This window comes from Chrysemys picta, chromosome 1, assembly GCF_011386835.1.
Source record: "Chrysemys picta bellii isolate R12L10 chromosome 1, ASM1138683v2, whole genome shotgun sequence".
NCBI classification, from domain to species: Eukaryota; Metazoa; Chordata; order Testudines; family Emydidae; genus Chrysemys; species Chrysemys picta.
In genome coordinates, this window is record NC_088791.1 from 104521194 (window position 1) to 104547212 (window position 26019).

General features: G+C 44.4%; 2 protein-coding genes across 14 annotated transcripts; one reads left to right on the forward strand and one right to left on the reverse strand.

The window, feature by feature from the left end:
• Nucleotides 1-20330, reverse strand: LOC101944303 (uncharacterized). Of its 11 annotated transcripts, XM_005296369.4 has the most exons (14): nt 20081-20242; nt 19767-19869; nt 17422-17648; nt 15510-15875; nt 14078-14169; nt 13695-13869; nt 10632-10860; nt 9449-10005; nt 7531-7696; nt 6312-6505; nt 5466-5489; nt 3718-3881; nt 2113-2362; nt 1-1757 (listed from the first exon to the last, which is right to left on the reverse strand). In XM_005296369.4, exons 1-14 carry the CDS (start codon nt 20102-20104, stop codon nt 1533-1535), a joined length of 2796 nt encoding a protein of 931 aa, XP_005296426.2. In that variant the 5' UTR covers nt 20105-20242; the 3' UTR covers nt 1-1532. The 11 variants fall into 11 exon arrangements, with proteins under 11 accessions (XP_005296426.2, XP_065421698.1, XP_065421721.1 ...); XM_065565626.1 differs by lacking the exon at nt 19767-19869 and having other exon boundaries at nt 3766-3881; nt 20081-20330; XM_065565649.1 differs by lacking the exon at nt 19767-19869 and having other exon boundaries at nt 2117-2362; nt 20081-20330.
• NDUFB2 (NADH:ubiquinone oxidoreductase subunit B2) lies at nt 20249-25905 on the forward strand. Of its 3 annotated transcripts, none has more exons than XM_065565735.1 (5): nt 20249-20388; nt 20506-20638; nt 23302-23386; nt 24400-24497; nt 25813-25905. In XM_065565735.1, the coding sequence occupies exons 1-5, from the start codon at nt 20329-20331 to the stop codon at nt 25884-25886; spliced, it is 450 nt and encodes a 149-aa protein (XP_065421807.1). In that variant the 5' UTR covers nt 20249-20328; the 3' UTR covers nt 25887-25905. The 3 variants fall into 3 exon arrangements, 2 of the variants coding, with proteins under 2 accessions (XP_065421807.1, XP_042707773.2); XR_010592241.1 differs by having other exon boundaries at nt 20272-20414; XM_042851839.2 differs by lacking the exon at nt 23302-23386 and having other exon boundaries at nt 20272-20414.
• The last annotated feature ends 114 nt before the right edge of the window (nt 25906-26019 follow it).

The window sequence follows — 26019 nt, forward strand, 5'->3', positions numbered from 1 at the left end:
TTTTAGGTAAAATGTAAAACAGATTTATTAACTACAGAAAGATAGCTTTTAAGTGATTATAAGTGATAGGCATAAAGGTCAGAGAAAATAAAAAGCAAACACGCATTCAAAATCCTAAACTTTTAGTCTAAGCAAGAGTTGAAACAAACAGCTTTTCTCACCCTGACAGATGGTCCAAGCAGGTTGCAGTTCCTCATTACAGAGGCTGGGATTACCTTCCAACCTGGGACCAAAGTTCCCCAGTTCAAAGTCTTTGTCCGCCAGACGTTCTTCCAGGTGTTGAGTTGTGGGGGAAGAAAGGCCAAGTGATGATGATGTCACTGCCTCTCTTTTATGCTTTCTTCCAGCTTGCTGGAAAGATCTTTGCTGTGATGTGGGTTACGTGGTGTACGTGCCTTCTCGGAGAAGTCTCTGGGATATTGAATTGTGTGTTGATGAGCTATTATTGCTGTCTGGCTATTGATGGCGTCTCCTTTGTTGTAACTGAAAGGCTAGTTGTCTGTGTGTGCTCAACCTCACAACATATAGCAATACTTCATAACTTCACATATAATGATAGCACACACAATCCAACAGGAGATTAATATTCAACAGATTAAGACTTTTAAAATGATACCTCCCAAGGCATCCTCGGTATGAAACACATCCTAATCATCTCATAGTAGTGAATATGGGGGCTCCAGGGTGCTACTTTGAGGTACAGAACGTCACACCTAGTCACATGGTTCACCCCCCTGCCAGTGCTGAATTGTTCACAACACTAGACTTCCTTTGGCTGTGCCCAGGCTAGTTTAAAATGGTTACAGGGATGGGGCTTCCACAATTCCTATGGGAAAGTTTAACCCACAGTTTAACAGACTGTGCTTTCAGGAAGCTTTTCCTGACATTCAAATGTTTCTTATTTTTATGTCCCTACTCCTAAGTATACCTCTTGTAGAAGCCTAAATAATTATTCTCCTTCCTTGGTATTTGCAGCCTGATGTTCCTCTCTCTTGGCCAAGCTATACAGTATTTTTATTTTGACTCTAATCATTATGGTACTTCACTCCCTCCAGTTCATCGCCATCTTCCTTTCACTGAGGGGCTCAGAACTGAATGCAATATTGCAGGGATGCTCTCATTGGAGTCCCACAGGCAGGGCCTCTCACCTTCCTGCTCCCTGGGATGTCTGTGTCTGAAGCTCAACATTGCGCTGTTTTTTTGTGCTGGCAAATCACACTGCAAATTCCTCTCTCGTTTCCTGTGCATTATCATCCATAGCCCTGACCTGGGCTGCATCCATCTGCTAGACTACTACACATGTAGCACATAAGGCACAAGGAAGCTAGACAGCTGGCTGGGAGTCTTAACATTGAATAGTTGGGTTAGACTGTCCAAAAAGAAAGGCCCGTAAGCGACAGATACCTGAAAAGGCCCTCTAGCTGTGATGAAGGGGAGATATCAAATAGCTCTAATAATAATAATTCTGCTTGTTTCAATAACACCATTTCCTAGGCCCCAGCACACGGACTCATACGTAGAAGACAGTCTTTTTATGACAGCAGCGAGGCCCGGAGCATCAAAAGTTTCTGCTCTCTGAGGTACTGTTGGAGGTGATAATGTTTTTGGCACTCCTTTTCCAGCTTCTGTTGGAAATGATCCCGATTTTGGAATGCTCTCCATTTGGCATCTTCACGCTTCCTCTGCTGGGTGTCCTGCTCCTGGATTTCTCGTTCTAAGGTCTCCTGCCGGGATTGCATTCTGCTCCTCAGCATATCCTACAGCAAAGGAAGTGAAGGGATGTTTGAAGTCCTACAACCAGCTCTCAGTCTCAGTCTCATCCAGTGCCTGTTTCTGGTAGAAACTGGGAATGGGGTAGTTGTGAATTTGCCACAGCCAGCACCTTCTAAACAGTTCTCTACATGGACTCCTGCTGCAGAAGGCTGGCATGCAGCATTTTGAAATAGTCCTTAGAGATATGGAGATCTCGGTCTCTCCTTTCATCAGTTTGCATGTGTTAAATTCACATTTCATATTTGTATCTCCAAATAATATCACTATTTTAGACAGTGTGTTGGTGCCAGTGCAGGGGAAGGAAGAGTCCAAGAAAAGCATTAGTGAAATAACCCTCACCTGCCTCTTTTTGTCTTGGTCATAGTTCCTCTGGTTGTATTCTGCCTGCAACTCCTCTCTCTGCAAGTGCTGTGCCTTTAAGAACTGCAGCCTTTGACACTCCTTTCTCTTCTCCTCTTCCTGCAAGGAGGACTCCTTTCTGCTCCTCTCTGCCCTGGCAGTCTGGAGCTTTGCCATGTGCTGGCAGGCCATGTTATTGTACTCCAGCTGCTTCTCCAAGCTTTGCAGTGTCCTCTGAAGAGACCTCTCTCTGTTTCCAAAACAGAATTTCCAGAAAGCTTGTCAGAAACCAGGAGAAACAAAGGGTCATCCATAGAAGTGTCAATAAATAGGATGTAAACCAGAAGTCCAGACAATTTTTGGACATTGAAGATACAATACCACTTTTTCCAATGTTAAGGAGATTAACCCCAATCTCCTGGCCAAATTCCTGCTCAAATAATTACTACAGATGGTGGGAAAATAGTAAAAAGATGTGAAATTTTGTTGTCTAAAGTTTGCAACCATCGCTAGCTATTAGATTCTGCATCCCTCTGTTCATCTTGCATTTTCAAGCCACCATGTATTTCTTTACTTCTTGCTTTATTGTGCCCAGTTTTGCTATGCCCTGTTAGAACAGGGGTGGCTAAACTGCAATTTGTTGCCAAATGCAGCCCACATTTACAGTCTACAATCTAGCCCAAGACTACCTTAATCTTTACTAGAGATGCAGCCTGACTCAGCAGGTCCCAGCATACACTATTCTTTTTTCACCAGCATATGATGAGATCAGATCAAGATGGGGCTTGTCTACACAGGAAAGTCAATTTGAATTAAGGTAGGGTGTGAATTCAAAGTGGAATATCTATTCCTGATTAACTCCCTGTATAGATGCTGTTTTCCAGAATAAGAGTGCCTTCTTCTGAATTAGCATAATCCACTTCCAAAGTGGATCACGCTAATTTAGAAGAAGGCACTCTTATTCCAGAAAGAGAACATCCACACCGGGAGTTAATTAGGAATAACTCCTCGTGTAGGCAAGCCCAAAGATGAGGACAACTGCGATCCCACTCTATTGCATGCAATTAGGTGTTGCCCTCACAGGCAAGTTACCAATGCAGATTCCTCAGCTAGGCATAATTTTGACTCCTCTGCCTCATAATAAAATATACCGGTAAGAATGTTTTCATACTAAACGATGTATGATTTCATGAGTCACCACTGGAAATTCCTCAATTAATCAAACTGCAGGAAGAAGAGGGTAAACTCCAGCTGCTGGGGAGGGCAGAAGGAGTACATTTCATAACCATAACTAAACCAACTGTACTATTTAAGGGCCCAATCCTGCAAGGTGGTAAGTGCCTTCCCTTCTCTTGGAAGCGGATGGGAGTTGAGGGTGCTCAACCCCGCCAAGTCTTAGGCTCTAAATGGACAATTGTGACCAGCATTCAGACACACGGGTGGGGAAACACTCTATAAACATTTAAGATAAATTGTACCAAAGCACTAGCTCAGGAAGCATGCCCTACAGAATACGCAGTACTTATAAAGAGATGGACAACCCTCAGGAGTTGCTGAAATCTTTCCTCCCCGCTGTGACCTCCCACCTGCACCCCACACTGTTACCGCCTGCTGTCGCGCATCAACTGGCATTTGAGGCCTTCTGCCTCTTGCTTTTGTTCCCTCTTCTGCTGCCTCAGCTCCTCTTGCTGCCTTCTGTGCTCAATCCTGGCTGTGTTGAAGTTCATCATTCTCAGGCTCTCTTGAGTTGCACCTTTGGTGACTGATTTCTGAAAGAAAAAGTCCTTAATATCAGTAAAGGTTTGTTCCTAATGTAAACTGAAGTCCTGTATAATCAGTAAGGTTTAGTTTTCCAATGTCATTCCTAAGCTCTGAGAGCAACACTTATTGATTGTTGTCACAGCATCATTTCCCAGCTGTGAGCATGATGGGTCTGACACTAGCACATTTCAGGAGCTCTATGGAAGGGTCAAGCATGGTCTATAACTAGCTGGGTGAAGGAAAATCCAGGTACTTCAAGAAATGGTATTCACAATTCAGTAGGCAGTACTGTTCCAGCTTAGTCAGTACTGACCCAATACATGGAACTGCTCTATGTTGTTGTTACAGCAACTTTTGGATTAGAACAGAAGTTCTGACCACTTGTGGTTGTTAAAAATCCCACATCGGATTTTACAAGAGTTTGGGGTATTAACCTACATGTGCTGACAATTTCCAGCGGGGATAACTACATTCTGCCTACCTATAGGAAAGGAAATTTCTCCCTGTAGTTTTGAACAGATATTATATTCATGACTTCCTGGGGTGTAATGTTGCTATCCAGTGTTAAGCAGTTGTCATGTTTCACATAAGAAGTGGCTGTATTTTAGTGCTGGAGAGTGTTTCTTATTTGCAGTTTGTAAAAGTATATCTTTAGGGATGAAAAGCATGAGCAATGAAGCATCCGCTGAGTTCTTATCTCATTGTGCAGTGTTTACTTTGTCTCCTGAATATGCAGTGTACTCCTAATACAAGTGTACCTGAAGCTTCAGATACAAGTTTGAATTTAAATAACAATAAGCTATAGTTCCTTTGCTTTAGGAACTGTAGGCTGCAATTGCCTTCCCTATTTTCCTGGTTGTCCTTAGAAGGCTCATGTAGAGTTTCTGCTGTTTTTTAATTAAAAAGTCAGTGTCTGAAGCTGTAGGTATCTTTGCTAAATCTTTCGAGTGTTTTCCTATTCTTTGCTGTGTGGCATGTGCAAAACCGAGGCCCTGTGAGTGGTTCATGCTTAATGTGTTACAGCTGGAAAGATTTTAAACAAATAAAGTGAAACTTCAAAAAATTAAAAGGTGCTTTATAAATGGAAGATGAAAAAGCGGTGTGATCTAGTGCAGTGGCTCTCAACCTTTCAGGAGTGTGATTTGTCTTGTGTACCCCCACATTTCACCTCACTTAAAAACTACTTGCTTACAAAATCAGACATAAGACTACAGAAGTGTCACAGCACACTATTACTGAAAAAGTGCTTACTTTCTCATTTTTACCATTTAATTATAAAATAAATCAATTGGAATATAAATATTGTACTTATATTTCAGTGTATAGTATAGAGGGCAATATAAACTATGAAATTTTAGTTAGTACCGACTTCGCTAGTGCTTTTTATGTAGCTTGTTGTAAACCTAGGCAAATATTTAGAGTAGTTAATGTACCCCCGGGAAGACCTCTGCGTACCCCCAGGGGTACACATACCCCTGGTTGAGAACCACTGATCTAGTGGCTAGAACACAGTATTGAGGACTAAGACACCCTCAATTTTCATCCCAGCTTTCATATGGACTCCCCTTATGGCCTTGGGCTAGTCACTTAACTGTTCTGTTCCTTGGTTTCCTTATCTGTAAAAGAAGAATTATTCTTTTATATATTGCAAGGATGATTGAGAGGATTAGTCAGTATATGAAGATGAAAAGCTCCACAGAAGGGCTAAGTATTAATATCAGCATACAAGAAAATGTCCTGTTCCTGGACAATGACACCATGCATTGATGGGGGTTTGATGTTTGTATGGGTGTATGTATCTTCTATCGCAGTACATGTCACCATAAAATAGACAAAAATGAGGCCATGCTAGTTGATTTATACCATGCCATGTGAATAAATCCTGTGAATCTAATGGCCAGGAACTAATTGGGCCAGATTGTGTGTTATAGTACAGCTGCTTTGCACCACACTCTCCACATAATGCAACCCTTAAAACAGCATAGTCTGGCCCAGAGGATTACACCATTGGAGGATTCCCCCACAATGGGGTAGAGGTACCTACACCTCCAGCTGCCAGCAAAGAGTGTGACTGGGGTTTGGCCAGGTATCCCTGTCCTCTTGACAATCAACATAAATTAGAGCAGCCTTCAGACTGTCTAATTTATGCTGGCATAGAGATGGCCAAGGATAATGGGAGTTGGTGCACTGGAGAATTTGAGCCAGTGTCCAATAGTCAACTCATTCTCCTGACATTTAGCCAATCAGAGATCAGACTTCCTTACTTCTAATTAGGCCCATATGAAAATAACCTTTCAGGAAATTGACAAAAAGAACTTTGTGGCATAAGCCAATCATGAGTCTATTCAACTGATTTAAATAGGCTTTTGACCAGGCATTGGGTCAGCAATAACAAATGTTTGCTTTATTCTTTCTAGAAAATGTTGTGTGCTCTTAACCTGTGTACTCGGAGCACTGTGGGGTCTCTGTATACGCAGAACTGATTCAATGGTCAAGCGGTCTTTCTTCAGTGATTGATCCACTCGGTCAAACATAGCTTGGAGACTGGAAGTGCTGAAAGCATGTGCTTTCACGGGAGGGTTCCTTGGGGGATGCTGGGCTGGAGCTTCTATCATGCTGGACTGAAAAAGAGCTTTCAGACAAATTAGAGATATAACAGATGATGGACACCTGATAAAATGGTGAACAGATAGAAAGAAAAGGGTGTTAATGTAAAATGCATTCAAGCAAGACCTTTCTATTACCAGTAAGTACTATTTCTCCCCAAGGAAGTGAGAGCTTTTTAGTGACCACAGGACAGTCACCACTTTCAAAAATAATCTTGCCAACATAGACAAGGAGGAGTTTTTACCCAGTAACTGGGATGAAGCGTTGACTGTGCTCACATCTACTGAGCCTCTCTCAGTAGGAGTTACTGTAGGTTACTGGCTGTGAGGAAATGTGCATCTCTGCTATACCAGCTTCAGCCTCTCCACGTAAGAGGCAGGACAGGGAATGGAACAATGGCACTAAATAGGTGGTGCGGCTGGAGGAGGCTTTGGCCTTTGGAATCCACTCCCAGTTGCCTGCACATCTCACAGATCTCTCTTAAGTGAGGAAGGCATTGGTTAAAGGGGACTTAATTAAAAGATGTTTTAGACTATGAACCTTTTTTATAATACTAGAACAAGGGGTTACCCAGTGCAATTAAAGAGCAGTAATCTCTTAAATTAAAGTGCAATTAAAGAGCAGAACAAAGAAGAGTACGTATTTCTTCACACAGATTATAGTCAATTTGTGAAATCCTTTGCCATAGGCAGTCCAGTCAAATACTACAGTCAGATTTTTAAAAGGGTAGGATAGCTTTAGGACTAATAAAATTTGTAGTGCATGCTAAGACAGGGGCAATCAAAGATCATACTTCAGGGAAGGTGGCAGCCGCAGGAGCCCAAAAGAAACTGTTCATGTTTCAGAGGAAGATAAGTAAATCACCATAGTGCACAACCACTAGTGCCTACACATACCAGAGCACGATTGACCAGATGCATTATGGTGTTTTTTCATCTTCCTTTAAGGCACCAGGAATGACAAGAGACCAGACAGGAAGAACCAGTGCTCTCATCTAGTATGGCATGTCCTAGGCTTGTATGAAACAGCTAGTTGATACAATATCAATACCAGGTTCATTCTTCTGAAGAGAGTCGGGATCAGCCCCATAGTGTCTGCTGTCTTCTTTGTCATCATGCATTGGCTCCATTAGGCAGGTATCTGGGTGGACAGCAATATCAACCATGGCACGAGCACCTCCCATCAAACGTGTTGAAGTCATCTCCTTCTGAGGGCTCTGGAAACAACAGGAAACTATCAAAATGCTGAGCCATTGGGGAGTAGAATGTGTCAGTAACATGAAGTTACAAAATAAGCTACTGTATGATCTTGCCATTACTGCACTAATCCCATCGTTAGTATAAACTAACCCTGGCTGATACTACTTGAATGACTGGCGAGCCTTCAGCTGTAGGGAAACATTGCTTGGAGAGGAAGAGCTGTCATTGCTGACACAGTGGTGACCAACTTTACTGTCATTTTGACATCGACACAAGCAATCCAAACTTCTTCTTGAAATTGGGGTTTCAGAAGGAAAATAAAACTGGTTTCTTTATTCAAGGAATAAGTGAAGCCTTTAAACATAGGAGTTTCTGCCTATTTCTTAGGTTTGTCTGCAGCTAAAAGCTACCCCACAACTGACAATGTTTCTGCATTAAAGGGACCCAAAATTGGAATAGCAGGCCAGGAATAAGGTGCATTGGCAGACACGCACTAGAAGGAGGTGAGGTAAATCAGAATTGTGGTTCTCTGGAGAGCCATACGAAGAAGCTTGCACAGTACCTGCATGAACTAGGCCTCGTTCTAGCTGATAGCCTTCCCTCCCATGAGCACCAAATTAAACAGAAAAGGAAGAAATGCATTCATTATTAAATTGCAAAATCTTATGGGGGAGATCCTCAGTTGTATAAATTGTCATAACTCCAGTGATTTCAAGTTACTGAGTGAGGTTCTCTGGCTTGTTTTATGAAGGAAGTTCAACTAGATGATCATAATGGTCCCTTCTGGACTGAAAATGTATTAATCTATGAATGGAGCTCTGACCATTTATACTAATTGAGGATCTGCCTTTAACACTCAGCCCAAAGTGTCATAAACTACAAACAAAGCAAATAAAATAAAACCCCCAAATTCTGAAGGACTGTTTAGTATTACAAAGTGCTTGTTTATAAAAAAAGAAATCTTTATTCTGATCTTTGGTTTAAAAATCTTTGGGGGACCAAATTTGTTAAAGCCAAAGAGACTCATTAGTGTGCACAAAAATGCCTACATTTGTACAAGTAATTATCATGATTTACATATGGCCAGTTAGGTATGCTGCTAATTAATTGTACAGACATCTGATGCAATAAATGTTATCTTTGTATGTGCATTTAACACTGTATTATTTCATATATTAATGCAGAACAACAATAACCAAGCAAATCAAATGTTAAGAGTGAAACATACAAGTTACTTTGGAACCAATAGTCAACATGTCAATGAAACAATAAACATGCCAAAAATACCTAAGTGTGGAACCAATATAGGCCAGATCCTCAGTCTTAGTCCTATCTCCTTTGTGTCATGGATGGAGCTGCCTTAACAGGGTGAATAGGGATTCCTTCTGTACTGAGTGGTACAAAACCATCTTAGTGACACCCTCTCCTGCCCGTACCCACACTGTAAAGGGGGCATGCCAAGTCAGGATGAGGTGTGGCTAGATTGTGTTGTGCTCCAGTGATCCTGAACAGGTGGAGTAGCCACTAGGAGTCTATTCCAGCCAGTGCCAGAGAATAAATGAGACCCCAGCTATTCCCTGGATCAAAGGCTCAGAAAAGTGGTAGAAAGCTATCTATGATTTCCCCATCCTTAGCAGAACTCAGGTATACATGATAATCTAGTCCAGTATTTCTAATAATGTTTTGCCACAGAAAACAGAATCATGGATATTACTGCAGCTATAGCAAAGGATATTGTAATACCATAGTCTGTATGAAGCACTCTCTACCTTCTTGGGTTCTGTACCCTTGTTTCCTATCTCCACAGAGGATCCTAAATCTTTAGGGACATTTTCTTTCTTCTTTTCCTTTTGATCTTCCTCTTTGGAGACCCTTTCTGAAATGGGGACTCTCCCTTTAGACAGCTGTTCTTCTATCTTCCTGCTCAGCTCTTCTTTGGTCAGGCTTGTTCCTGGGATCAGGACATCTTCTGGTTGTGCTCTGTTCACTGTGGGCCTGATGGGCACCCAGGCTCCAAGGCAGCAATGGCAAAGTGAGGAACATCCAGAGCTGCAGTTAGGACATGACTGAATCTGTGTGGAACCCTGCCAGCAAACTGGATCTAAGTGATCCTGTCTGCCATGCCCTGAAGCTCTGTAACCAGGTGTCACAATGTAGGGATAGTCTGAGCTTGAGTCCACCAACATTTGCCTGGCTACTAATGGCATCTGAAGTTCCAGGATGATGCGTTCACTTAGGGGCAGAGGGATCCTTAGAGCTAAATCAGAGGACACCTTCTTAGTCTGACCATTCCAGAAATTCACCAGCACTCCGCTGTTTTCACTGGCTACAAATAGAAATAAATGACAAACAGTACTTTAGAAGCATGCCAAAAATATGCCTGATTGACATCTTGGAGACCTGGAGATGAAACAAGATCTTGTACTATAGAAAGCAGGGAAAGATTTTGTAACCATTTAAAAGTGGTTTTGCTTTATATATTTAGGATTCACACTAATCTCTTTCAAACGTACTGAGAAGACAATGGGTAAAATCCCGTCTTCACTGAAGTCAATACAAAACTCCCACTGACTTCAGTGAGGCCAGGATTTCACCCAATATGCATCTGGAGAGTAGCCTAAATCATCTGGGTACCTAAGAGGCCCCAGAACTTTTTTTTCTCTTTATGTTAGAAGTGGTATCACCTGGCTCCACAACAGATTAAATGCTTTCGAAGTCCCCATTCATAAAGCAGCCCTACAGCTTGATTCATGGAGCAGCACTAGATTCTGGCACTGAACAGGAAAAGGTTACTTAGCCGCACTGAAAGGAAAAGAGAAGGGTTGAAGAGGGAAAGCAAATTACAGATTGTATGCTCCTTGCGGCAGACACTGCTTTCCTCTCTGTACAGTGTCTAGCACACTTCAAGGTGCTACTCCAATATAAATAACAATAGGAAAAAATGTACTGTACCTAACTGTGCTTCACTGCTCTCTGCAGCTTTTAGTACAGTGCCTGGGCCATATCGTTCACCTTTAGCCTCCCATGGTGCCAAGACTCTGTCTCCTGGAGCTAGTGGCTGTCGCCTGGCATCTTCATAGTGGATAATGTCATAGAGGGGTGTTTCTTGCATGCGAAACTGTACCTTGCCTTTCAGCAACCGACTTCTCTCAAACTCGATTAAAAAACGTTCCCTGGAGCCCTGCAGGATTAAACCGTGCAGTATGCAAGGTGAGTCCCACAAATGGCCAAACACAGGGGCTAGGGGCTGCTAACACTAGGGAGGGGGAACTGGCAGAAATTCCAAGAAATAGCACATGGTCAGAGAATCCATTGAACCTAGAACACTCATTTTTTTACTCTGTTCTGTCCACGTTTGTCTTTAAGGGTAGTTAAAGAGCTTGAAGACCATAGCGGATTGCCAGGTAAAGCCCTCCCCTTCCTTCACTCTTGGATCTTGCAAGTAATGTGTTCACTGGGGATGAGCAGCACAACTGCCATGCTAAGGAAGACCTCTATCACCCCAGTCGGTGGAAAAAGGGTAGCCAAGACAGACTGCTTTTGGCTGCCTGTTCAGTTACATAGTAATAAAGGGGAAAATAAAATGGTAAAATGCTCCCAATGCCATAATTTTTACTGCTTTAATTTGAGCATCCACTATAGGAGTGGGGAGTAATTCAGGTAGTTCCTCTGCTCCGCAAGTGGCAAATTGTTGGGAAAGGTCAATGTTAAATTCTACAAGTGCCAAGAAGCCAACATCCTTTTCTCCTGTTTTTCCCAAAACAGTCGGTTTCCCTGCTGATTAAAACGAGAGAGGGCATGGTCTTTTCCACTATTGGGGTAGGTCACAGAGTTAACAATGGTGATATAGAGCAGCTATTTCAGCCAGCCTGCCCCCTAGTATCCTCATCCTGAACTCAGACACATCATCTTGCAAAATGTTTGATTTCCACTGGCCCAGATAAAATAATCTCTGAAGGTCTTTGATAGCATCTTCCTTTTCCCTCACAAAACAATGACTTATATTAACTGTATTGGGGATTTCATACGGGGAGTGATTGCACATTCGAATGATATCAACGCTTTGCAATAGTCACATTTGTTTAATTTAAGTGATCCTTAGCTCAAACCCTGGTTCTTTACCCAGCTTTTCCTTGTATGGCTATGAAATACTCAGTTGACCATAAAAGGTTGCTGATTGCACATTTCCAATGAGAAGAAAGCCAAGGAGGCCTGAGATTATGTCATCTTAAAAACCAAACACAATTCATACCAATGGAATTCTTCAGTAAGCATTCCCTTCTTCAGAAAACCTGTCTTTAGTTGATAACTACAGAGATTGGCTCCATAACAAAAGCATTTTTGTTCACTTTTGTTATACAAAGGCCAGGCCCTCTGAACAAAGAGCACTGTAATGGCATATTCTGGCCCTTGTGTCATACTCCCCCAGAAGGGGAAGTCTTGGGAGCCAGGCCACTCCATGGCAGGTGATCTGCTGCAAATAGAGACCCAGGGAACAACAGAGGCTGCCACTGAGAGAGAGGGGAGTCGAAAAAACCCACCCCAGCAGAGATGCCTATGGAGGAAGGGATCCAGGAGAGGGGCCTTTTTAGTTTGTTCAGTTTTTTTGGCAAGCATTGTTTAGCTGCTAGACTTTCATGCCAGCTTGGATGGAGCTGGGTGAAGGCAATATAAACGACTTGCTGGCTGTGACTGGCTCTGAATGACAACTTGTGGCATTCACCAAAAATGTGTGTCCTTCTGATTGCAGGATTCCTTGCTGTAAACAGCTAAGAGTCATTGAAAAGCAAAGAACAACATAATTAGGAAGCCCCAGATACCAGCTTATGCCAAGGACCTCAAGCCTCAGCGGAACACTAACGAATACATTACTGGAACCATTCTGGCTCACCTGTGTGTAAACAGGCATTAGAATTATAAAAATGTGCTTAGTGTTTAGACTTTATTGAATGCTTGTAAGCTGCTGCATGTATTAATCTCACTTCTAACATCTGTATCCCATATTGTAAGGTAATATTTAAGCATTTGTATTATAAGTCTCTGTGACTGTGTAAGTCACCAGACAGGAGACATTAATTAGTGTAAAAGTGCTAATCTCCAACAGAAGATGTTATGTCCTGTCTCAAAAGAAAGGCCCAGGTGAACTATTGTGAAACATCAGAGAGGATAAAAGAGTTTTGTTGATTGCTCTCCTCCCTCTGATGAAAAGGAGTCATGCAAGTGATTTCCTTTCATCAGCTGAGTTTTCAGTTCAAAACACGTGAAGAAGAAGCAAATAAAATGCCATAACAGGGAGGAACTGTATCTTTATATTGCTTGGACTCTGAGTGGCAAGAATTACTAAGCATAAGCAAAAGATCCTCAGTGCTTAGCCTGGGTTATCCCTAAAGGACATATAGAGCTTGCTTATTATGGAAGCTTCTATTACTTTTTAAAACTTAAGATTGGAACTCATTTGTGTGTATATATGCTTACCTGCTTTAACCTTGTAAATAACTCTTGTTTCCTTTTCCTATATAATAAATCTTTAGATAGTTTGTTATAGGATTGGCTGCAAGTGTCGTCTTTGGTGTGAGATCTAAAGTGCAATTGACCTAGGGCAAGTGACTGGTTCTTTGGGACTGAGAGTAACCTGACTTCTATTGCTGTGATCTTTGGTGTAAGGGACCATCGATCACAAAAGTAAGCTTACCTGGGTGGTGAGATACATCAGAGTACTCAAGGGGACTGTCTGCCTGAGGAGTTTACACTTGACAATTGATTAGTGACATCTACATATAGAACTCACAACCAGTTTGGGGTTTGTGCCCTGTTTCCTAACAATCTGCCCTGAGCTTGATTCCTACCATTGTGAGCCACTGCAGGACATCTTGATACCCATCCAGCAAGAGAGAGAGAGATGGGGTAGCCAAAGGAGACCCACCCTAGCGAAACCCCAGGTGAGGAATAGGGAGAAACATCACATGTGACCCAAGGAGGAATCATTTACAACCATCATTTACATTAACGACTTACCTTCACCTCTTGGGCAATGTGGCCCAGATAATAATATCCATCAGTCTCTCTCCTAGCCAGGACTCGGGCCCCTCTCAGCAAATGGGGAGCCTCTGGGGACCAGTCCATTAAATCTCCCTTTGTCAAGGTTGTCAGAGGTATCCTAGGAGAATTTGCACAGACGTACACAGGAAAGCTGTGGAAACAGGATAGTGGTATGTTCTAGGAAGGGATGAAGATTCTCACAGTAGATAATGCAGATTTCTTCAATTTATGAAAATTAAAGACAAAGAAAATCCACCCAAAACTGGGGTGGTTTCCCAGTTGTTTCCATCACTGGGTTATCAAATTGAGCTACTATGCTAATGGTTCTGGCAGTCCCATGCTCCACATTTTGGACTTACTGTGCTTTGGGAATACCCATCAGCAGAGAACAAGAGGGGTATTTACTGATAGCATTGCAACAGTGGATGCTTGAGGTGCATCCTGGGTTTACCTGGAAAACAGGGAAGAGAAGCAGAAAATTAAACTAATTTCTGAATGAAGCCATAAACCCATAAACCAGTTATTTTATATTTAAAGCTTCAATTCACACTCAAACAAAATTCAGCAATCTACCTTGGTTCTTAACCACACCCCTCAATGTATATGAGCTCTTATAAGTGTGCTATAGTTGATTTCTGCCATTTCAAGCAATCTAAAGGTTTAAAAGGAGGAACATTAAGAGACTAGAAAATAAATACAAAATAAACCAAAGCTGTGAACATGTGGTAGCTAAATCATCATCTGTTTCTTTAGTCAGTGTCCAAGTGCCCTACATAACCCTTTTATTAAGATGTGGTCCACACTGTGGAAAAAATCTGTGAAAACCTATGCTAGACAAATGCTAAGTGTTATTAATATTTTGCTTACTAAATGCACTGCTTAACAGTACCGTTATTTTTTTAGAAGGACAATATTCAATGTTACCTGCTGACGGTGATCCAAATAGCAATGGGATGTCTAAAAAGATATTTGGACCTACTGTAGCCATCACTGCTGCACAAACAGCTAGCATGGTAAATGTGAAATGAATTGGCAGGAGTAAGGTATACTTTCTTTGCAAGGGCTTCCTCCAGGATCTCCATTTCCTTCCCCGATACCACGGTCTCTCCTTTCAAAAGCTGAAATCAGTTCATTTGAAAGCCTATCTACACCACTTCAGAGGCCAAATTCAGGTTTGCACCTATGTATATCTAAATTTGAACCCTAATACTGGTCTCAGGTATTGTTGTTCAAGAGCAGTATGAGATGCTCCTTTCCCCCTGAGGTAGAGCATACTGCATGCACTACACTCCCAAGTATGAGTCTAAAGCTGTGAGTGCTACAGAAAGGGAGAGAGTACTCAGAACAACTGTGTGCATGTGCAATCTTCACAGGGGGGGGGGGAGAGATAGCTCAGTGGTTTGAGCATTGGCCTGCTAAACCCAGGGTTGTGAGTTCAATCCTTGAGGGGGCCACTTGGGGATCTGGAGCAAAATCAGTACTTGGTCCTACTCATGAAGGCAGGGGGCTGGACTCAATGACCTTTCAAGGTCCCTTCCAGTTCTAAGAGATGGGTTATCTCCATTATTTATTATTCAAATTTCTGACATAATCTTTAACAGAGACTCTGAATGTATTTCCTTTTTTTATTCACAGGAAGCTCTGTTTGCAGGTAGCCAGACAAAATATGTACTGGCCACCTTTCTAGAGAAAAATTTTCCTCTGCCCTAGCTCTGGTTTTGTGAAATTTTGTTTATGTGGACTGGGATTACCAAAAATGCATTTAATCTAAAACTGCTGTTATTGACTTACCTCTTCTGAAGCTCTAGAAGGGTGCAGGGTGATCACCTGAAAGGATCCTCCAGACTGTTTGGCTACTTTCTCCATTTCTTTTTGTGTGCTGCTTTCACAGTCACCTGGCTTTTCTACCAAGTACACAGTGTGCACTGGGCGTTCCTCGCCAGTCTCTGCAAGAAGGCTACAGATTTCCTCTGAAGCACTCTCAGAGAGTGCATCAGTGACCAAGTATACCACCTGGCAGGTGGGATCTTCAAATGCCATAGCCAAAGCACTCACAGCATCTGCACCATTCCCACACTGCAGAGCTCTAATCCAGGCAGTTGCTTCAATGATGTTACTGAGTGAACATTTGACCAAACTAGTGCACCATTTTACCACCTGTACAAAAGCCAAAATATGTAACCAAACACAATAAACATCTATTAAGCAAATATTTTATAACACAGAATTTTTTAAAAAATTGATAGACCTGAGAAATGGGTTAGCTAGTTGATATTTTGGTAAATGGTCTGACATATGTGAGATCCGGGACTTGATTCTCAGCCTGCTCATCCTCTGGGATGGAGAAGGGAGTTTCTCACATCTTGCAATACAATTGCTCTAGTCAGTTAAGATCTGATGGGCTCTAAACTTTCTGGAGAAGAAACCGGGGTGCCATTCTATGGACTTTAAGGGTGAGGGGAGTTTTGAGGCTCCCAACAGGGTTGTAGAGGATTTCTTTGGAGGAAGATGGAAGGAGAATACAATGAATTTATCACCCATCAAGGGCTGTGGTAGAAAGCCAGAAATTTCCCTGGTTAAAAATGAAAAGGAATGTCAGTCTTATGATGGTGTCTTATGAGACTCTCTGTGTAATCACAGATTCCAAAGCCCAAGTTTATTGCTGTCTACCTCCACCTCATGTTTTTCTGTGTACCATCTGTATAACTCAGTATGGTAACTGTGAGCTGACTGATTTTAGTCAATACGCTAGATTACTCTAACTCCCTCTGTTCTAGAGTTATTTCAGTCATGGACAGAGAGAAAAGACCAAATCTAAGTGATGTTATGAAGGGAAAAACAGCAAGTTTTGGACATGTCCTGGCTGTGTTGGGCTAGAGAGAAGGAAGAGTCAAAGATCATATCACATTATGGGGCTGGAATGACAGGAAGGATGGTACTGTTAACAATAGTGACAGATAGTGGGAAGAGAGGTCAGAAGTTCAGTTTTGGCTATATTAAGCTTAAATTGTTGGTGAGACATCCAAGAGAAGATGTCAGAGAGATGGGTTCCATGTTCCCTCAACTAAAGGAAGATATGGTGATAGGGCAGCAGGAAAATCATCTTTCACTATTCTAGAAGAGGACCACATGGATGGGCAAAGTGTGAAAGGGATGATGAGGACCAGGCAATAAGGAAGCAAGTGTAAGGAAGCATGCATGAAAGATCCCAAGGCATCTACCAGCAAATCCCACCCCTTTCCATTTGTTCCCAGAGCTCAGAAGTCAACATTGCTACTGCATGAGAATGCTCTTCCAGATTTTGGAGTATTACCATGAAAATGTGTGGACCAACCATCACACTTGATGTTAGAATTCCTTTATTTGACACTGCCACAACTGTCAGCTCTCAAACAGGAGCAGGATATACCCAGGCCAGCTGTGGAACCAAGTACTCAAAACACAAGAAATTATACTATGAGGAATAATCCTATGCTGGCAGGGAGAGGGACTGGGTAATCCGCTAGGCATTTTCCAACCCTATTATACTTATTTCACCCCACTGGGGACCATTAACTTGTTACAGCCACCTCACCTGGCAGAGATTACACTAGTTAATTGCTATAATTCAAACACAGCAACAATGATAAGCATTGTTTCCATTGATGTCACCTTTCTTATAAAATCTTAACCCTTTGCCCAGCAATGGCTGTGTTGGCATTACCTTGCTGGCAAAACTTATGATGTTGAATGTGGACTCTGTTGGACTGTTGGCCATCGAGAAGAGAGTCTTTATGAGATGCTCCTTCAGAAAATCCTGCTTGGAGGACATGCCTTCCAACATACTGACCACAAAGGTGACATTCTGGTCTTGGAGATCACCAAACAAAGGTAAGGTGGCACCGCAGGGATGAGAAAGCACCGACATGGCCAAAGCACAAAGACAACCAGCTGCAAAACAAACAGACCATTTATGAAAAGCTTCTTAAAACTGACTTTACAAAGGGCTTGTGGTACAAGGTGAATCCAATCTATTCCCAATATCTGTGCTAAATTAGCAGTTATATGTCACTCAGTGTGTTTACTTTCCCATAGTTCTCCAACTGCTTTAAAAACACACACCCAAAGCTTTGTCTACACTACAGCATCTGATCCCAGTAGCAGGATGCATCATGTAGGCACTCAGATGAATGAGCTTGCACCAACTACAGCATCACCCTTAGAACTTGTAGAGAGTAATTTTCACAGACTGTTGGCCAGCAGACATCAGCTGTAGCATCAATTTGTGTGTGGATGCAATGTCACTTCCCATTAACTCAGGGATATTACAGTTAACTTATCACTCTCTCATGCAGATAAAAGCCTTTTAAAAACAATTCCCATTGGTGCTATCACTAGTTTAGCTGCATGGGCTAATAGAACCAGCAGGGAACTTAGTTTAGGGAAAGATGTGCTGGTTTCCAGCATTTTAATACTTTGTTAATTGCAGAGTTGTTGCCAACTCTCATGATTTTATCATGAGATTCACACTACGTGGTTGGGTCATTACACTAATTGAATTTTTTTCCCCCATGTTAAGTTCTCCTCACACCTTCTATGGGTCATCTCGATTATCATTTCAAAGTTTTTTCTTCTGCTGCTACTGATAGCTCATCTCAATTGATTGGCCTCTTACAATTGGTATGCGTACTTCCACCTTTTCATGTTCTCTGTATGTATAAATATCTTCTGTCTGTGTGTTTCACTCTATGCATCTGAAGAAGTGAGCTGTAGCCCACGAAAGCTTATGCTGAAATAAATTTGTTAGTCTCTAAGGTGCCACAAGTACTCCTGTTCTTTTTGCGGATACAGACTAACACGGCTGCTACTTTGAAACACTACGTGGTGTTTTTCTTAAAGTTCCAGTTCCTGGAATCATGTGCTTACAGGAGTCTCTCAGCTTTCATTTAAAAAATAAAACTAAGTTTCTAGCCCTCGGGCTTGAAAATGTCACCTGAGTGTGACCTAGAGATTCAAACACCAGAAAGAAAATAAAAATGACCAAAAATGTATTATTTTTCTTTAAATCTCTTGATTTTTAAGTCAATCTCATGATTTTGGGGGGCCTGAGTAATGATTTGTGAATATTTGGGTCTGGCAATCCAACCTTCTCCTCCATGCCTATGCTTGGTACCAGGGCCAGCTCTCCATTTTTGCTGTCCCAAGCAATAAATAAATAAATGGCGCCCTAAACTGCTGAAGCCAAAAAAAAAAAAAAAAAAAACCGCTCGGACTGTGCCGCCCCAAGAATGGATGGAATGCTGCCCCTTAGCATGTGCTGCCCCAGGCACATGCTTCCTCCGCTGGTGCCTGGAGGCGGCCCTGCTTGGTACTTTCTCCCCTAAAATTCCCTATCACCCTCTGAGCCTTTTCTGTCTGGAAGGTGGTGGCCATCACTGCCCAGCCCTGCTTTTACTCCCCGAACAGCATGGACCCCGATGTATTTATATTTGTGAGATGCTGAGAATGGAGCGCTCTGGGTTCTGACCCCTTCCATCCACCGAGCAGGACAGGTGTGTGTCTGTGGTCTCTTCCCCCCCACCCCAGGGCAGAGCAGGTATGTGTGTGTGGGAATTTCTTCCCCTCACCCCAGGGCAGGGCACAGTGTGTATGTGGGGGAATCTCTTTCCCCCACCCCACCCCAGGGCAGGTGTGTGTGTGGGGGATCTGTTCCCCCCACCCCAGGGCAGGGCAAAGGGTGTGTGTGGGAATTTCTTCCCCCCCGCCCCAGGACAGGGCACAGTGTGTGTGTGTGTGGGAATTTCTTCCCCCCCCACCCCAGGACAGGGCACAGTGTGTGTGGGGGGGATCTGTTCCCCCCACCCCAGGGCAGATGTGTGTGGGGGGATTTGTTCCCCCCACCCCAGGGCGGGTGTGTGTGTGGGTCTCTTCTACCCCACAGGGCAGGGGTCAGTGTGGGTGTGTAGGCGTTTCCCTCTGGGCCCCCAAGGCAAGGCCGGTGTGTGGTGTGTGCCCCCCCCCCCGGGGCAGGGGTGTCTGGGGATGCTCCTTCCTCCGCCCCTCACTTACCCGGGCTTCGACTCGCCTGTCGGAATCTGCAGTTCAGGATCCCGTTGCCTGGTAACCAGACGCCGTGGACGGAACCATCTCCGGCGCTGTGGGGAGCCTTTTTCTGCACGTCCGTTAATAAAGACTAAGGTAACACACACACACCCCTACAGGAGGGCGGGCCATGTATGGCTCTGTGGAGTTGCCATGTTTCCTCCGCTCTTTACCCGCCTTAATTATGGGGTTCAGCTCACCGGATCCCCCTCCCGGGACTTGGTAGCGCCTGGACCGCTACCACTCCTGGAAAAGGGGGGGGATAACAATTATTTGCTTACCATAAGGGTGGCGCTTCTCCGCATTACTGGGACCGGGAGGGCACCACTTCGGGTAAGGGTCCCCGTCGCAGGTCGAGGCGGTAGGGTTGTCTCTGTCTCTCTTTCCCCCCTCCGTGGTTACAGTTGGTATGTCCCAGCTGGGGCTCAGGCCAATCAGAGCGGCTGTTGTTGGGAGGTCACGTTCCCTCCTCCACACCGGAAGGTGACATTGGTGGACCGGCGGGCGGCTCGGCCCGGCCGGTGGCGTCATGCTCGGGGCTCTGGGCCGCACCGGGGGCGGCCTGGTCCGGATCCTCCGCGCCAGAGACGTGAGGAGAGCGGCCGGGCTCCGGCAGTGAGTGGGGGCCGGGGGCGGGAACCGGGGGCAGCGGCGGGGGCGGGGCTAGGCCGGGCGCTGACGGGCCCTGTGTTTGTCTCCCTTGCAGCGCGGGGGACGAGCCCCGCTACCGGCAGATGCCGAAGGTCACCCGCCGGCAGGTGATCCACAGCGAGCTCCTCAGCGGCTTCATGTGGTTCTGGATCATGTGGCACTTCTGGCACGACCCGGGCTCGGTGCTGGTGAGAGGGGGCCGGGCCCGGCGCGGCGGGGGAAGGGGCCCGTGAGCGGGGAGGTTCCAATGCTGATGGCTGCGGTGCCTAGAAAATCATAGGACCAGCCTGCGCGGCACAAAGCCCGAGTTAAGCCCCTCCGCCCCCAGTACAATGGGGGGCGGGGCACCTTTCTGCCAAAGTGACCGTGCTAGGTGGTGAGTTGTGTAAGTTAGCCAGGGGGAGATGCTGACTTGGGAGGGGGATGGTATGTTGAGTCCTACCTCTTTCTCAGGGGGACTGTTTGGTCTTGCTGCAGGGAGGCTTCTAGCTCTGCCTCGTGATCCATGAATGGGAACCCCACTTCTGGAGTCAAGGGGCTTAAGTGATTAAGCTGTTTCTTATGGGTATGATACGCCTGGGTGAATTCTGTGCCAAAACATTTAAAATTCTGTGCACAGTCTTTTAAAATTCTGTATATTTTATTTGTCAAAATAACACCATATAATCCCACCAGTTTCAATTATTTTTGGTCATTTATTTCAAAAAGCTTGTCAGCAAGTTTGTCTGTAACAATACAGACAACAAAAAAGATTCAGGAAATGTTTTTTGACAAACAGATTCTTTACTAGGCATATTAATACAGAACACTGAGTAATAATTCATTTAAACTACAATACAGAACTGTATTTCCCGCACCCCTCAGAGGCAGTGCAATGGCCTGGGGAAGTCAGGGTAACAGAGGAGCTGAGGGAGACAGAAGTAAATTGCTGCGAAGGAGCGTGGGTGTCAACTGGGGGGGAGCGGGGGTTGTTGTGTATGGGTGGGAAAAGTATGAAACAGGTTTTTTGCAGGGTGTGGTGGGGCAGCTGCCCCACTCCTGAAGAACAGGGATTAAAGCAGCCATGCTAGGCTGATTGGGGAGGCAGCAACAGCTGTGGCCAGCTCAATCAGGGCCCAGCTGGCCCTTATAAGAGTCTCACTCTAGCCCTGAAGGGAGAGGGGCTAGCTGCCTGAGAGGAAAGTACCTGAACCAGAGCAGTGCTGGGGAATAGGGCAAGGGAGCTGGAGAGCTCCAGCCTTGTAAACCCCCAGGCTAAAGGCCTTGATGAAGGTCTATGACAGGGTACTGGGGCTGCAGAGATACAGCCTGGGGTTAGGCAGAGGCAGCTGGTCCAAACCTTGCCAATGAAGAGTGGCCATTACAGACTGCAGTCTGCCCCAGCGAAAGGGGGCTAGATGATGACTGGCAGTAGCCACTGAGGCACGGTGGGTTTAGAGGGTTGGGGGTTCCCCAGGGAGGGGAGACCCAGAGTGTGGGGGTACTGCTGGGTCAGAACTCTGAGATAAAGGGCACCGGATCTGGGAGGGACACGGGGGGGCCTGAGGCAGGTGAGCCACCGGCCAGCAGAGGGCACTCCAGAGCTGGAAAAGAGCTAATTTCCAGGATGACCAGCAGGAGGCGCTGCACCCGGGGGAAGTGAGGTATTGTTAGGGAGCTTCCCCCATGCAGACCCTGGCTGACCCCTTGCCTCTCCCATTCAGTCAGGCATATCTGCCTCTGTCCCCATGTGTTCCTGCACCCCGTGTCCCTCCACCCCCACTCAGGCACCCCTCCCTTTGTCCCATGTGGCTCTGTACCCCCTTCCCTGGCCCCATGTGTCTGTGCCCCCACATAGCCACTCCACTGTCTCTATACCCTGTCCCTATGTGTCCCTGTACCCCTTCCCCCCTGTGGCCCAATCTCTCCACTCCCATTCAGCCCCTGCCCTAGTCTGTCCTCCCCCACTAGCCCTTATAAACCCCTGACTGACCCCACCAGAATCCCATGCTGTCTGTCTCCTCATAGCCTCTGTTTCCTGACCTGGCCTGACAGGTGCTGTGAAGAAAGTAGGCTCTTTCTCTTCCCTCACTGGCCAGGAGCTGCTGCTGTGCTCTAGCGCTATAGCGCCCTCTGGTGGGCAAAAGGCAGAACTGTATCAACATTTCTGCAGAGGCTTTTTTTTTTTTTTGCACAAAAAAATAAAAATGTGTGGCTCATTAATTATGCACACAGTAGTTCAGAATTCCCCCAGGAGTAGTATGAGTTAAGCAGCTGCCTCACTCCACACAAGATGGGCCGAAGGAGGAGGTGGCAGCACTGGTAGTTGAGCCCAGTGGTTAGAGCACTCGGGATGTGGGAGACCCAGGTTGAAGCTGTGCTACTGTGGATATATGATGAGATATTCATAGTCTTAGATTCCAAGGCCAGATGGGACCATTGTGATTATAGCACAGGCCAGAGAACTTCCCCAGAATAATTCTTAGAGCAGATTTTAGAAAAAATCCAATCTTGATTTTAAAAATCCAGTGATGAAGAATCCACCTTGACTCTTGATATTTTGTTCCCATGTTAATTATTTTTGACTATTAAAAATGTAAGCCTTATTTCCAGTCATTGGAATAAGAGGGCTTGCCCTGGGGTCTCCCATTTCCCAGATGGGTGTCCTAGCCACTGGACTGCAGAATCATTCTTATATTCTCTTGTTTCCTGGGCCACTGACTATTTAAATATTTTTCTAAAGTGGAACAGTTATTGGGCCAGAGAGAGAGAGAGAGAGACAGTGTAGTCCATTGGTTCTGGCACTTGCCTGGGAGGTGGGAGACTTCAGGGCTAGACTTCTTGCTCCAGTCACTTTATCATTTATCCACAGTGGTACAGCTTCAGCAGGAGACATGGAGGGAGCCCTACATCAGAATATCCCTGAACTCAAAATGGTTCAAGCACTCTCCTGAGAGGTGGGAGTCCTCCATTCAAATCCTTTCTCCCTGTCCAGAGGGATGGGGGTGGGTGGGAGAATTGAACCTGTATCTCCCACATCCTAGGCAACTGCTCTAACCTATAGTCTAAAAGTGGAGGAGTGCACCACCACCTTCAGCTCCTCCTCCATCTGAAATTTGGTGCCCTCTAGGCATGCCTACTAGATTGGGACCTGCATGTGACTTAAGTGGCCAAATGCCTATCTTAACCCTGGTTTGCAAATCGCTGTGGGGATTAGGTGGGAGATAGGTGTCCAGACTCCTAGAGGGAGACAGCAGTGCACCTGCACAGAGGCAGAAACCTAGATGTTCAGGGAACTTTTACCCAAAAATGTAGGTGACAAGCAAGTTTAGGTGACCACAGGGTTTGGCAGCAGTTTTGTGGATCCCAGTGGAGCCAAAACTGGGATTTAGGTGCCTAAGTACCATTCAATCCAATGCCTTTGCCATCCCAAACCGATCCAGTCCAGGGGGAGATAGATGTTATAGCACCCAAATTTGTTGTGTTTGTAGAAAGAATGGGCCTCTAGCATCCATTATAGTTACTAACCAAGTATTTGGGATCTCTTCTTGGGGTAGTATATCAGAAGTTCCCAAAAGTTTTCCCTGCATGACCCCATTTTGTCATGTATTGCTTCCCATGCTTTGCTCCTGAAATAGCCTCCTCCATGCAGCGTGACCTTGCACACATTGTACCTGTAAGGTCATGCCATATGGATTTTGATTTTCAAGATCGGCACACACCGTGTGTATGTGAGATCACATTGGAGAGGGACCACCATTTTGTAGAGCAAAATAGCATCCTACATGACCTTGCACTCATGTGTGAGGTCACATTGTGCAGTGGATACCATTTAATGAAATGGTGTCATCCGTACACTCAGGATTGCTATGACCCCCATATATTGATGGAATGATCCCACTTGAGGTCACGACCCTCAGTAGAAAATGAAATATTCACTAACTATTGAATGTTTTTCCTCTGCTGCAAGGGTCACTTTCCTTACCCAGATCCTTCGGAATGGACAGATGAGGAATTGGGGATCCCTCCTGATGATGAAGAATAGATTTACAGCTCAGCTACCAATGTGTAGGTTCTCTTGAAACTTTCCCTTTTTCAGATGATCTTTAGAATAAGCTATACTTGTCTTAATGTCCAACCTCTGTCCCCTGTGAATTGATGTAGATGTACAGTGAACACTGAACAGGATTCTCCCATAGCACAGTTGATTCCGAGTTCAAGATGAGTCCTTAGGTGTTTGTACTGTCCTATTTGTCATGCTCAGGGTATTCCTGAACATGAAGAGGGATATCTGCCAGTAAGATTTACTGGCAAGCTTCAGGAGCCTTTTGCTTTCCTCTGTTAATGTACTGATTCACAGAATTGGGTAGTTTTTTTCTTAGCTGTTTGCATTGTCCCCTATTGTCTGGGACTTACATGAGCTTAGAATGCTTTGTGACTATCCTTATCTAGTTTTGAGGACATGCTACTTTATTGGACAGAAGAATAGATTTCACATTCCTAGCCAAAGGAGTATTTGCACTTATCCTGCTACTAAGTCATTCAGTAGTTTTGTGATAGCCTTAATCTATTTCATGTAGTGGGATAAATCTTGTATCTTCTGCCACTGTTCACCATGGTTTTTTATAAAAGTTCAAGAATAAACTAAAGCTTTTTTGCATCGAATTCTCCATCTGTTTCCTGATGCCATAACTTACTGTACCCAGTGAAGTAGAGTTGAAAGGCTCTAGATCCCATTCCTAATTCTAAATGCACATAGGCCCCTAAGACTAGTTTTAATCCTAACAGGATTGTGCTTCAAAGTTTAGTTGTATTCCTTTTTAGGATTTGTCTGGAATGTAGACTGACATCTGTTAAATCTTTGAGTGGGCACTTGAGTTCTAAAAGCTAGTAGGAGGTACTATGCTCATCCAGCAACTGCCTTCTGCTGCCTCTACTAATGCTAAGAACTAGTGATCCACCGAAGAAGGATGTTACTATCCCTTTTAAAAGTGTAATGGAGACATTGATTTAGTTCTTCACACACACACCTCCCCCCCCATTTGAAGCTCTCCAGTTAAAGGAAGTATCTTCCCTCCCTTCCCAAGTGTCAAAAAGATGAAAGTATTTGCTGTCAAGCCCTTGTTTCCATCTAAGACTGGTTAAAAGACAAACTTCTTCCATTTGCGGTGGGAATTCAAACTTTTAAAAAGGTCTTTAAAAACCATTGAAGCTGTTAATGTAGGTGTTTTTTGCACTAGAACATTATCATGGGAAAACAGGTTCCTGCCAAAAAAGGCTTAAGTAGATGGTTTGGGTTTTATTGGCATATGCTTGTACTGATATGGGAGGGACTCGGACAACCTGAGTTTCTCTTAATGTTCTTCCCATCTGTCACTTGCAGGCCCTGTGGTGGGATCTCTGGAGAAGTTGAAGCTTTGGCTCTTGTATAACTGTCTCAGCAAATCCACATGGTAAATAAAAACTCAAGTTACAAGCTTGTGCTTTGTTTCTTTTGTTGACTAAATCACTGTTCTATAGAAACTCTTTGCAAAATAATCATCTCTGTATGGGGGGAGGAAAGGGCAATTGAATAAGTTACCTTCTATAT

Excerpts from the sequence above, each read along its gene's own strand:
- NDUFB2 (XM_065565735.1), top strand. The coding sequence starts at position 20,329 with ATGCTCGGGGCTCTGGGCCGCACCGGGGGCGGCCTGGTCCGGATCCTC. Across the intron at positions 23,387-24,399 it reads TTCAAGCACTCTCCTGAGAG|GGTCACTTTCCTTACCCAGA; the intron begins GTGGGAGTCCTC and ends CTCTGCTGCAAG. Across the intron at positions 24,498-25,812 it reads TACAGCTCAGCTACCAATGT|GCCCTGTGGTGGGATCTCTG; the intron begins GTAGGTTCTCTT and ends TGTCACTTGCAG.
- LOC101944303 (XM_005296371.5), bottom strand. The coding sequence starts at position 20,330 with ATGACGCCACCGGCCGGGCCGAGCCGCCCGCCGGTCCACCAATGTCAC. Across the intron at positions 15,876-17,421 it reads TCATAAGTTTTGCCAGCAAG|GTGGTAAAATGGTGCACTAG; the intron begins GTAATGCCAACA and ends GCTTTTGTACAG. Across the intron at positions 5,490-6,311 it reads ACAGTGCTCCGAGTACACAG|ATAAGGAAACCAAGGAACAG; the intron begins GTTAAGAGCACA and ends CTTCTTTTACAG.